General features: G+C 29.6%; 1 protein-coding gene across 1 annotated transcript; it reads right to left on the bottom strand.

Moving 5' to 3' along the window:
- Positions 1-4,111: 4,111 nt before the first annotated feature.
- On the bottom strand, positions 4,112-11,395 carry LOC145086263 (pyruvate kinase 1, cytosolic). Its single transcript, XM_079024016.1, has 16 exons — positions 11,212-11,395; positions 10,971-11,067; positions 10,505-10,602; positions 10,145-10,300; positions 9,902-9,979; positions 9,624-9,755; positions 9,461-9,541; positions 9,266-9,337; positions 9,076-9,165; positions 7,573-7,717; positions 6,660-6,748; positions 6,236-6,331; positions 6,072-6,139; positions 5,350-5,449; positions 4,603-4,662; positions 4,112-4,525 (listed from the first exon to the last, which is right to left on the bottom strand). The coding sequence occupies exons 1-16, from the start codon at positions 11,278-11,280 to the stop codon at positions 4,373-4,375; spliced, it is 1,584 nt and encodes a 527-aa protein (XP_078880142.1). The 5' UTR covers positions 11,281-11,395; the 3' UTR covers positions 4,112-4,372.
- Between the last annotated feature and the right edge of the window lie 320 nt (positions 11,396-11,715).

Below are 11,715 nucleotides of genomic sequence, written 5' to 3'. Positions count from 1 at the left end.
AGGACTTACATCCGTTGCACTACTACAATTTACAAACAATACAAAATACTTTTCATTCAAAAATTATATTATCATTATAAATTATCTTCTTGGAATCACTTAAAACTAGCTTACTGATCCTTTATTAATCACGACCCAAATAAGTTTACTAATATATATATATATATATATATATATATATATATATATATATATATATATATATATATATATATATACGGTCCATATAACAAAACAAGAGTACTAAAATGGATTTCACATGAATTACATACCTTACGAACAAAAATCAAATTAATTGTTAACCTAAAAATACGGCAACGTAGTTTTGCAACCCAAAACATGAAAATAATGTACCTTGGCAGTGTATCTTTAACCAAAAAAAGGCAATCTACTTTTCTAACGCAAAACATAAAACAATGACAGCATACTTTTGTTAACCTAAAAAATGGCAACGTATTTTTGTCAACTATAAATAACAGCGTTCTTTCTTAAACCAAAACATGAGAGTACTTTTAAACCCAAATATGTTTATTTCTAACCCAAATCATTAAAAAATTATTTTTAACCCCAAACAATAAAACATTTTTATTTTCAATCTGACACAACAACATACTAATTGTCAAAACAAAAGTAACCAATAAAAATTAAAAATTGTATAACGAAATATATATGATACAACCTGCTAAAAAAATTAAAATGTCAAGTCCCAAATGGTAAAATGATAGAAATCAATCAAGATTTGATTACTAAAGAAGTCGAAAATTGTTGATAATCACAAAAAGCCATCATTATTCAAAACTCAAGAGTGCACCGCAAGTTCCTTAACACCTTTCTCATTAACAATATCATTAGGAGGATCCAAGAGTTTGAGGACTTACATCCGTTGTACTACTACAATTTACAAACAATACAAAATACTTTTCATTCAAAAATTATATTATCATTATAAGTTATCTTCTTGGAATCACTTAAAACTAGCTTACTGATCATTTATTAATCACGACCCAAATAAGTTTACGAATATATATATATATATATATATATATATATATATATATATATATATATATATATATATATGTGTGTGTGTGTGTGTGTGTGTGTGTGTGTGTGTGTGGGGGGGGGGGGGGGGGGGGGGAGATTTTGTGCATAATGAAAAAAAAGGGCAGAAACAACATTTAAATAGGTGGACATCATAATGATGGGCTTGGACTAATTCCAAATATGAACAAAGCTCCCTCAATACTTTGGGTTTTATTATTAATTTCACATGGATGAATCTCCCAAGTAAATCCAACAACAATAAAGAAATCCTCTGTGGAAAGATGATATATGCACGTACTATAAACAATCAACAATTCTAGACATTCCAAGTCTCCTAGCTTCTGCCTTTCTGAGGCAATTTCTCAAGTTGGTGGCATTTTAGAAGATTTAAAATTCTGAGATGTTTCAACTTACAGATGCTACTCCCAACATCTCTTATCTACTTGCAACGTGCTACATTTAGTTCCTCCAACGATTCTATATGCCAAGATCCTCAGGTAACATCTTTAGAGCTTTACAACATGTAAGAAGTAGAATTTTCAATCGTGTCAACATACAAATTTGAATAACTTAAGTCAAGATTTAAAGGGTAAATGACACAAAAAACACCCTTTTATACAGAAATTCGATTTTGACACTGTGTTTTTTTTTTTTGGCAATTTTGACACTGTGTTTTCCAATTTGTTACAATTCTGACCACTTGACCGGTTAACCAGGTTGCATGCTGACGTGGCATGATGACGTGTCAGTTTTGATGACGTGGCATGCTGACATGATATGCTGACGTGTCAAAATTGAATTTTTTTCTCACAAAAAACACTAAGTTTTCATTTTTTTCGTTTATGACACTACGTTTAATTTTTTCTTTCAACTTTGACACTGTTTTTTTGTTCCAAATCGAACATCATTTTTTCCAATTTTGTTCAATGTTGACAATTTTCTATTTGAAACCGTATAAATATTTTTTTAATACATTTAAACCGTATAAATATGTTTTTTTTTTCATTTAAAAACCATAGTTTTGTATAAATACATTTTTTTTACACTCAAACCATATTTTTATGTATAAATATGTATTAGCTATATAAAAATTATATTTTATATTAATATGCAACTTTAAAATGTGTTTGAAGGTTTATAGGCGTGTAGTTGATCAAAATTTGGATATCAAGTTTGCAACCCATCAAATTTTTACATCTTATTAGAAGCTTATGGTTAGTTTGATTCTCATGATATAACTAATGCTTTGAATGTAAGAAAAAAAACACCTTGTATTTAAATAAAAATGTGGTTTTTAAACGAAAAAAATATATTTATACGGTTTAAAATGTAATAAAAAAAAATATATTTATATGGTTTCAAATGGAAAATAGACAAAATTGAACAAAATTTGATAAATGATGTTCGATTGGAACAAAAAAAACATAGTGTCAAAATTGAAATAAAAAATTAAACTTAGTGTCAAAATCGAAAAAAAGTGAAAACTTAGTGTTTTTTGTGGAAAAAAAATCAATTTTGACACGTCAACATATCATGTCAGTATGCCACGTCATCAAAACTGACACGTCATCATGCCACGTCAGCATGTAACCTGGTTAACCGGTCAAGTGGTCAGAATTGTAACGAATTGGAAAACACAGTGTTAAAATTGACACAAAAAATAACACGGTGTCAAAATCGAATTTCTGTGTAAAAATAGTATTTTTTGTGCCATTTACCCAGATTTAAATTCTCAAGATTAGATACTAAACCATAATCAAGAGTCATCAAATTTGAATAACTTAAGTCAAGGAATCTGAGGTTTTCAAGAACCTATCATAAGCAAGAGAGTAAAAAAAAAAAAAAAAAAAAAAAAAAAAAAAAAAAAAAAAGATTAATGACTAACCAATAAGTTTATAGCAGTAAAATGCATCATGCAAAAGAAATCCGTTAAATATAAATTACTTAGATGGAGAACTAGAAGTAATTTCAACTTTTTGATAAAAAGAAATCCATTAAATATAGTTTCCTTCAGCGAGTCTTTCAAGTGCATCTTTCCATTCAAGCTCATTTTTACCATAGAAAAATGAACCCAAAACTTTAACTGTTAAGGAAAGACTAGCAGCATAATGTACAACTTCGAGTGATTAACAACTAACATATACTCTTTTCGTCCCAAAATTATTGTCCACGGACAAAAAACACACATATTAAGGAAGCATTAATTACCACTAACTTTATACAATAAAATGACAGTTTTATCTTTACTTTGTATTTAATGTTCCATTAAATGCTTAATTGATTAACTAATAATGAGGGGATATTTTGGTAAAAATGTTATTTATTTTTAGAAGTAGACTATTATTTTATGACAAATCAAAAAGAAAAGATGGACTATAATTTTGAAACGGAGAGAGTACCAATTAAGAAGCTCAAAGAGGAAAATCTTTATGAATTGAAAAGAAACTACCAATTAATAATTAACTAGCGTATATCAATTAAGAAGCTTCGGTAAATAAATTGCTATCGATTTTCTGTATAGGAAGTGATTCGTACACAACAGTTTTTTGTCATACACAGCAATTCATGTATTATATAGTTATACAATACAATATTTTAAAACATCAATTGTTATATATGGAGAAAAATTATTTTGTACAAATCAGCTCCCTCTTTATATACAACACATGTTAGAACTGTTAGGTAGTTTGGTTTTTGTTGAACCTATTATTAGAAAATCGTTCGTTTTTTTTAGGCATTTTTAAAAATAAACCACCTTGTTTTCTTTGTAAGAGCCTTTTGTTAGTTACACCTATATTTTCATTCGGGTTGAATTTTATTGTATTTTTATGAACTCTATTCTATACTCGACATTGTATTTTCATAATTCCTATGGAATTATTCCATGTTTAGAGTTTACATAGTGACCCGTATGATTTTGTCAAACACCAAACCCAAATTGCCATTTTTGCCCTTTATTGAAGTTTTATTTCATTGAAATCAAGTACAATACACTTTAAACTCTGTATAACATGTTCGGAACTATTATACATATTGTAGCCTAACATCGCATAAATCGAACACAATATAAGAAAAATTGGAAACTGAAAATGCAAATAGAGGTTTTACTTGTTTTTAATTATTACAAAAAAGAAAAATAAAAATCATTTTTATTAAAGTATAAAGAGGCCTAAATTGATACAAGGAAGTGGATTTTTCATATCATATTATGGATATAAAAAAACATGTAGTTTTCAAAAGCTGGTGGCGATATATCCAACGCCTACTTCCAAAATTTAGGACGAAAATACCCTTTTAAGAAAAACGTGGCAGGAAGATATTTATTCTACTAGTCTTCAAGCTCGATAATTTTAACAACAGAAGCATCGCCAACTTTTTGACAAACCACAACTCGGTCATGTGACTTTATTACCCCTGATGTCTTTCCATAGTCAAGTGCAACTTTTAGGACTGACTCATTTGTTGCACTTGTGGATTCCGCCTGAAAAATTAACATTATTGATTAGAATGGTGTGAGGGCATTTTCGTCTTTTCTTAAAAAGATGATGAAAAACTTACGGGATGTCGAGGATCAGCAAGCATGGGGAAAAGACCTCTCACAATAAGTGATTGCCTTGCCTGCCCATTCATTTTTACATAATAAACAAAGTGTTAAGAGTAAGAAATAGAAATAGAAATAGGGAAAACTCCATAAAAGCCCTTATGTTTTGGCCTCTTGATCGATTTAGGCCTTGTATGATTTTTTTATTCATTTAAGTCCAGAACCCGGCAATTAACAGGTCATACCACTTTCAAAAATTACACTTTTGGACCAGCTTTTAAATTTTATTACAAATTTGGTCCAAAATTTACACTTTTGACCTATATTTCAAAATTTTCTTACGATTTACATTTTTTTTTTCAAAAAACAATTTCGAATATGTTTTGTTTGTTGTGTAAAATCATATTTATACAAAAAAAAACATATTTTTATAAAAAAAAACCTTCTTTTTTTCTATATAATTTCTTAAAAAAATTTCCCATAAACTATTTTTGATATAAAGATGAGAAGGGCATTTACGTCTTTTACACAAACAATATATCAAGAGTGCATCCCTGTCCCACTTTTTGGATGTAATTTTTTGGTGGGTGGGACAAATTTGCTCATTATTTGTGAAAAAGACGTAAATGCCCTTTTCGCATCCTCTTCATTGAAAAAATAAGCTGGAAAACTTGTTCATTTGGTTTTCTATTACAATAAAATAAAATAAAATAAAAAACAGAAAATATGGGATGTGTTATAATATAATAATTAGTAAATTGTACCTCAAAAGCACCACTGAAACTCCATCGCAATTGATTAGTCTTTAGCCTTGGAATAACAACTGATATGACTGGCATTGTTGGCCTATACTTTGCAATCAATCTGCATTTTATAAAAAAAATAAAATTAAAAATATGGCTTATGAAAAATAATGGAGAATACAAAAAGTTTTAAAAAAATGTATGAATCATAATCAAAGTTATTAATAGATATAAACAAAAATAGGTTCCAAAACTAACATAATTAAATTGTAATTTGTTAGACAAAATGAATTTGCTGTTTACTCTTTAGTGAACGCAATCATTGTTTTATGACAAAATTACATAAATGGTCCCTGTGGTTCACCAAAAGTCACAAGCTCAATCCCTGCTAATTTTTTTGACGTAAATGGTCCCTGTGGTTTGCAAAACTTGCATGGAAGGTCCTTTTTACTGAATTCATGAGGGTATTTTTGTCTTTTCACTTGCATGGAAAGTCCTTTGGTAAACCAGAGGGACCATTTATGTAAATTGCAAAATTTGTCCCTGTGGTATCCCAAAAAGTTCAGTTTGACTGTTTGAGTCCATTCTTTTTCATTTGTATGATCAGTCCAAAATTGAAACTTCCATGCAGATTTTGTCCTTCAGTCAAAAAAAAAGGACTCAAACTGCATTTTTTGGGATACCACAGGGACCAATTTTGAAAATTATTCTTAACTAAATAACCATTCAGTGACAATATATACCTTGCAGCCCTTCCGGAGGATGTGAAGCAAATAATAACAGATGCTTTGACTTTAATAGCTGCACGAACCTAAAAAAATAAATCGAATATATCAATCAGGTTTTTTTTACTGAAATTAAACAAGTTAATTTGTGAAAAGTTTATGAGAAATATTTATAAAAATACCGCAGAAGAGGCAATTGATTCCAAGTGAGTCATTGGCTCTCCAACATATTTTACAGTCTTCTTGAAGTATAGGTCTTGGTTAAAAACCTTCTCTGCCTGCATAAATTATACCTTACTTTATTATAATTGATTGAGGAATGAAAATTGAAAAAATGAAAGGAATCAGATTCTTTTAAGAGTGGTCCATTCCATTCCATTCCTACTATGGAAAGAACTATTCCAATCCTTCCCTGATTCCATCATATGATGCCCTACCTTAGAACAGAATCTCTTATGACTTTATTTAATGATTAAGATGTCAACACATATATTTTTCTTTTTTTGTTTGTTTTGTGATATATATATATATATATATATATATATATATATATAAGTAATTAAACTCACAAAAAGAAAATTAAAAAACTAAATAATTAAAGGTTACCTCAGCACAAATTTTTCCAACAATAGATATTGTTTCAACAGGGTATAATCCACGCAAGGTCTCAGCACCAAGAAGAATTGCATCACTTCCTGCAAATTTGTCATATAAAATATTAAAAATATTAACAAGAGGATCCACAATTTTAACCAAAAAAAAAAAAAAAAAAAAAAAAAAAAAAAAAAAAAAAAAAAAACTAAAATGGAATGGAATTCCTTTTGTAGTTTTCTATTTGGGTTTTTATTTTTGTATCTGTCAAACGATTTTGAGTATAGATAATGAAAAATGACAGAATTCTTTTTCAATGATCTTTTTTTGTTTTTATAAATACATATTTTCAAATAAACTGTAAGGTATGTAGAAAAATATTTAAATTGCCCTTTTATAGTTTTATTAATTTCTTGTTCATGAATTTTTTTTTCAAAATGATTTTTAGGTAAAAATGTATCATATATATCAAGATGGAAATGCAAATTTTTTTAGAAACAAATTTTGAAACTAAATTTTGTTAAAAAAAATGTGTACTTAAAGGTGCGTTGGGTTGTGGTCCAGTTTTCAACAGAAATTTTGGAAAGCCGTTTGGTTGATCCATTTTTCAAAAAATTTCCAAGAAAATGAAAATTTTCTGTTATCCAAATTGTGTATGTACATTAGAAAAGTGATATTTAGTTTTTACAGTTTTCCAAAGTTTTCTAAATTTCTAAAATGGAAAATAAAAGGGTATCTGAGTAATATCTAATAAGGAAGGAAATGCGTGAAGTAGAATTCCATGGGTTTAATGTTCAAATCCATCTCTCAAACGATTTTGTGAATTCCAATTTGCAAACAAATGCCACGATGGAATGGAATTGAATTCCGATTCCGGTGTCTAATCTCCAGAATCAAGAGAGAAATGGAAATGGAAATGGAAACTCACCATCTAATACAGCATTAGCAACATCAGTTGCTTCTGCACGAGTTGGTCTTAAATTATCAGTCATACTATCCACAACACGTGTCACCACAGCTGGTTTTCCAGCCATATTGCATTTATAAAGAGCTGCTTTCTGAAATAAAAACACCTACAAAAAAGATTTATTTATTCCTTAAATTTCGTATTTTATAAAAAAAAAAATTAAGATTCACCACAGGAATATATAGCAACAATAATGGTTACTTGGTTAGAGTAAATTACACGAATTGTCCCTATCGTTTGGGGTAATTTGCACGTTTGTTCCCTAACTTATTTTTTTAACTCGGAAGGTCCCTACAGTTTGTTTTTGTTTTTTTTTTCTGAAAGTGCCCTACAGTTTGTTTTTGTTGCGGCTTGGTCCCTGTCTACCTAAAAAGACTATTTTACCCTTGATGTTTTAATTTATTTAAATAAGGTGGGGTAGGTAAGGTAAGGTGGAAGTGGGGTTGGGGTGTGCTTATTTAAATAAATTAAAAAATCAAGGGCCAAATAGTCTTTTTAGGTAAGACAGGGACCAAGCGCGCAACAAAAACCAACAGTAGTGACCTTCCGAGTTAAAAAAATAAATTAGAGACCAAACATGCAAATTACCCCAAACCATGGGGACCATTCGTGTAATTTACTCTAATGATTATGATGAAAAAGGAGTACCATAGTACAGTTTGAAATGTAGAAGTTTAACCACAATTCTTCAAATAATTTTACAGGTTAATACATATATAAGAACATGGTTCTTTATCTGATTTTTAATTTTAGGGATACAAAAATTAATTTAAGGGTTAATCTCAAAAAAGACCTTATGCTTTGTGTTTTGTCAGGATTAAACATCAAATTTATTTTTTGCCTGAAAAAGACCTTTTATTTTTTCATTTTTTCCAAAAAAGCCCTCAACTTTGTATTTTTTTCCAAATAAAAAACCCTTAGCCTTGTAAATGCTTCCAAATAAACCATCAATCTTTTTAGTTTTTTCTCGATAAAATCCTCACATTTTACAATTTTTTTGGAAAAAATTGACTAAAAGGGCCAGATCGGAAAAAATGAAAAAAAATAAAGTCTTTTTCAGGCAAAAAATAAATTTGAGGTTTAATCTGGAAAAGACATAAAATATAAGGTCTTTTTCAGATTAACCCATCAAAAAATTAATTTAATGTAATATTTAAAATACTTATTTTTCAAATTCAGATTCTCAACTTCTAATTAGAGTCTATTTTTTACCAATAGTATGATCAGCTATAAGTAACTTGTGACCATTTTAACCCTAGAAAAATAATTACCATTATACAGAATTTTGAAGTATGAACACAGGAATAACAAAATATTGCTGTACATTTTCTTCTTTTTGCTTAAATTGTATATTTAACATTCATCAGTTTATAGGCTCTATCAATTTGTCTCTTTATTTGAATCTAGATTGCAATTCAGTTTTTTTTTTAAATTGTTGTAAACAATAAACATAAAATAACTTACTTTCTCTGGTGGAAGATCAATTCCAAGATTTCCACGGGAAAGGATAATTCCATCTGCCTCTTGTAAGATCTCATCAAAATGAGTCAAACCCTGTCAAGAAAATGAAAAATAAATAAATAAAAACTCCAACCTAATCTCAAATTGTTGTTATGATAAACTATAAAGAACTTATATTTTAAAAATCATTCACCTCTACGTTTTCAATTTTTGCAAATATTTGAGTTTGACTAAGATCACCAAGCTTTGAAAGAAACTCACGTGCCTGCATTTGCAAATCAAATAATTAAAAATTATAATATAAAGAGAAAAGAAAAGTACATAATCATCAAGAAAATATAAACATTAATAAAAGTTTTAAAAAAAGAATTAAAGAAAGCAAACTTACTTCACGAACATCTTCTGCATGTCGTGTGTATGACAATGAGAGAAAGTCGATTTTGTTTCTAACTCCCCATGTACTAATATTCTGAAAATTAAAATAAAAAATAAAAAATAAAAAAAAGCATATATCTTTCATATAATATCATACTAACAATATATAAATTCACCTCTTTATCTTTATCAGTTAGAGTAGGTAGATCAATATGAATTTGAGAAGCATGCAAAGTGAACAAAGCCCCAGCCAGAGTTGCAGAATTCTTTATCTTGCAGACAACATCAACCCCTTCAACTTTATCAACCTGATCATGTCAAAGTACACCAATAAATCATACCAAAATCAGAAGTCAGAACAAATTGTTTGCTTTCAGAAACTTTTTTAATGTGTTTCTTTGTTTATTGTAGATTAGGTGAGCTACAGTAGTGGAAAAGACATGTTTGCCCTTACCTCCAGCCAAACAGAGGTTGTCTCACTTCCTGTGAACAAGTATTGACCAATGAAAATGGTGTCTCCTGTTTTCACAGCCTGTAAAGACAACATAAACAGACTCATAAGTACGGAGGGTCCTCTAGAAAGAGTCAAAATAGCTTCTAGAATTTTTTTGGTTAATTGTCAAGATTCAACATGATATTTTCAGAATTAAAGAATTTGTCATAATTACATTACTACTAATCAATTAGAGCATCTGACCTTAGCTAGCCCAGCAAAGTTGATGGGTAGTACTTGAGAAGTAGCTTCTTGGCCTTCATCAGGGGTCAAAGTGACAACATCATCTTGTTGAAGTGAAATGGCTTTCTCACTCTTATTCACAACCTGCATCTCAGCTCCAACTGTATCAAGCATCACCTGGAATTAACATAAAATGTATTATTGTAAACATTTGATGTTGTCAAATATCCATGAAAGCAAGGACAAATTTGCCTCTGATGACGTATCCAAGTACAATGATCAAAGAGAAGTAAAGAGAAAATGAATAGCAACTTTTTCTCATATCAGCAAAATGTGATTTTCATGAGATAGGGTAATAAGAATGAAGGAAAAGGAACATACAGCACAAAGCTTCTTAGTGCTTTTCACAGCAGCCTTCAGATTCTCCAAAGTCTCTTGGTGATAGTCGCAGTCTCCCCATGAAAAATCAAATCTAGCAACTGCCATAAACACAGAACAACCAAATCGCTAAAAGGAACTCATACCAAACAAATATAAAACTAATTCTCACTGAACAAATTGCTATTCTGCCTTCAAAATCGACATGGATTCTAAGGTAGAAAAATATGATAATTATTAGTTATTACATCGGACTTTGTAAAACTCCACCATATCATATTTGCTACTGCAAAGTAGGAGATGTGATTTCACAACAAAAATCAGAGTGTATGTCTTCGTATGCAAATAAGGGAGTAGGAACAAGGACACAATAAATCTCAAACCAGTAACAGAAATTCAAATTTTCAAATCAATACTTCGAAAAAACATATAAACAGTAAACGAAAACAACTCGAAGCAAAATCCATACCAGACATCCCAGCTTTAAGGCAACCAGAGATGACGTCAACAGATCGAGACCGAGGGCCCAAAGTTCCAACGATTTTGGTCATCGCAGGGAAAAAACTCTACAACAGTAATTAACATCATCAATTTTCAACAAGAAATAGATCTAAAAAAAAGCCAAAACATCATGCAAGTGACAAATTATCACATATCAATAAAACCAAAACTGATTCATTAACTGAAATTAAGAGAATTAGTATACTAACAGCTTTAGAAGGCTCGAGGATGGAAGCCATCCTGATAGGTTCTTCGAGAAGCAGATGATTTGAGTGCATTTTGTTCGATTAGCAACAGTGAATCTGAGTCGGAAGAGAAATTTTGCAGAGAGAGAGAAGAAAGTGATTTTTCAATGTAGAGAAAACCGACGGAGGGGAGAAGAAGTGCCAAGGTGGCGTGAAGGGGCCTTCGAATTTTATATTATAATAATTGTGAAAAATATATATATATATATATATAAAATAATTAAAAATGATATAAGCGATTATAACAAAACAATGAGGGGTTTGTTTCTAGATAAAAATAAACGTGGTGGTGGGGAATTGACCACTATGACAAAAAGAAAAGAACACTATTCAACTATTAAAGTTTCTAGAATAGTAAAAAAAACATTATTAATAAAGTAAATATCTTATGTCGATTTGATAATCTTTTTATTGATTTAGATATCTAGTCTTCATCAACGTATCTTCTTTTCAACTTTGTTATATATA

Source organism: Lactuca serriola, chromosome 2 (assembly GCF_051521515.1).
Source record: "Lactuca serriola cultivar US96UC23 chromosome 2, Lser_US96UC23_V15, whole genome shotgun sequence".
NCBI lineage: Eukaryota > Viridiplantae > Streptophyta > Magnoliopsida > Asterales > Asteraceae > Lactuca > Lactuca serriola.
Note: the sequence above shows the minus strand (reverse complement) of the source record. Positions and strands in the feature narration are given on the sequence as shown.

Bases quoted from the DNA above. Each gene is read 5' to 3' on its own strand.
- LOC145086263 (XM_079024016.1), bottom strand. From the start codon at position 11,280: ATGCACTCAAATCATCTGCTTCTCGAAGAACCTATCAGGATGGCTTCC. The intron at 10,301-10,504 runs GTATGTTCCTTT...TGTTAATTCCAG, and splicing joins GCACTAAGAAGCTTTGTGCT to GTGATGCTTGATACAGTTGG. The intron at 4,526-4,602 runs GTAAGTTTTTCA...TTAATTTTTCAG, and splicing joins TTGCTGATCCTCGACATCCC to GCGGAATCCACAAGTGCAAC.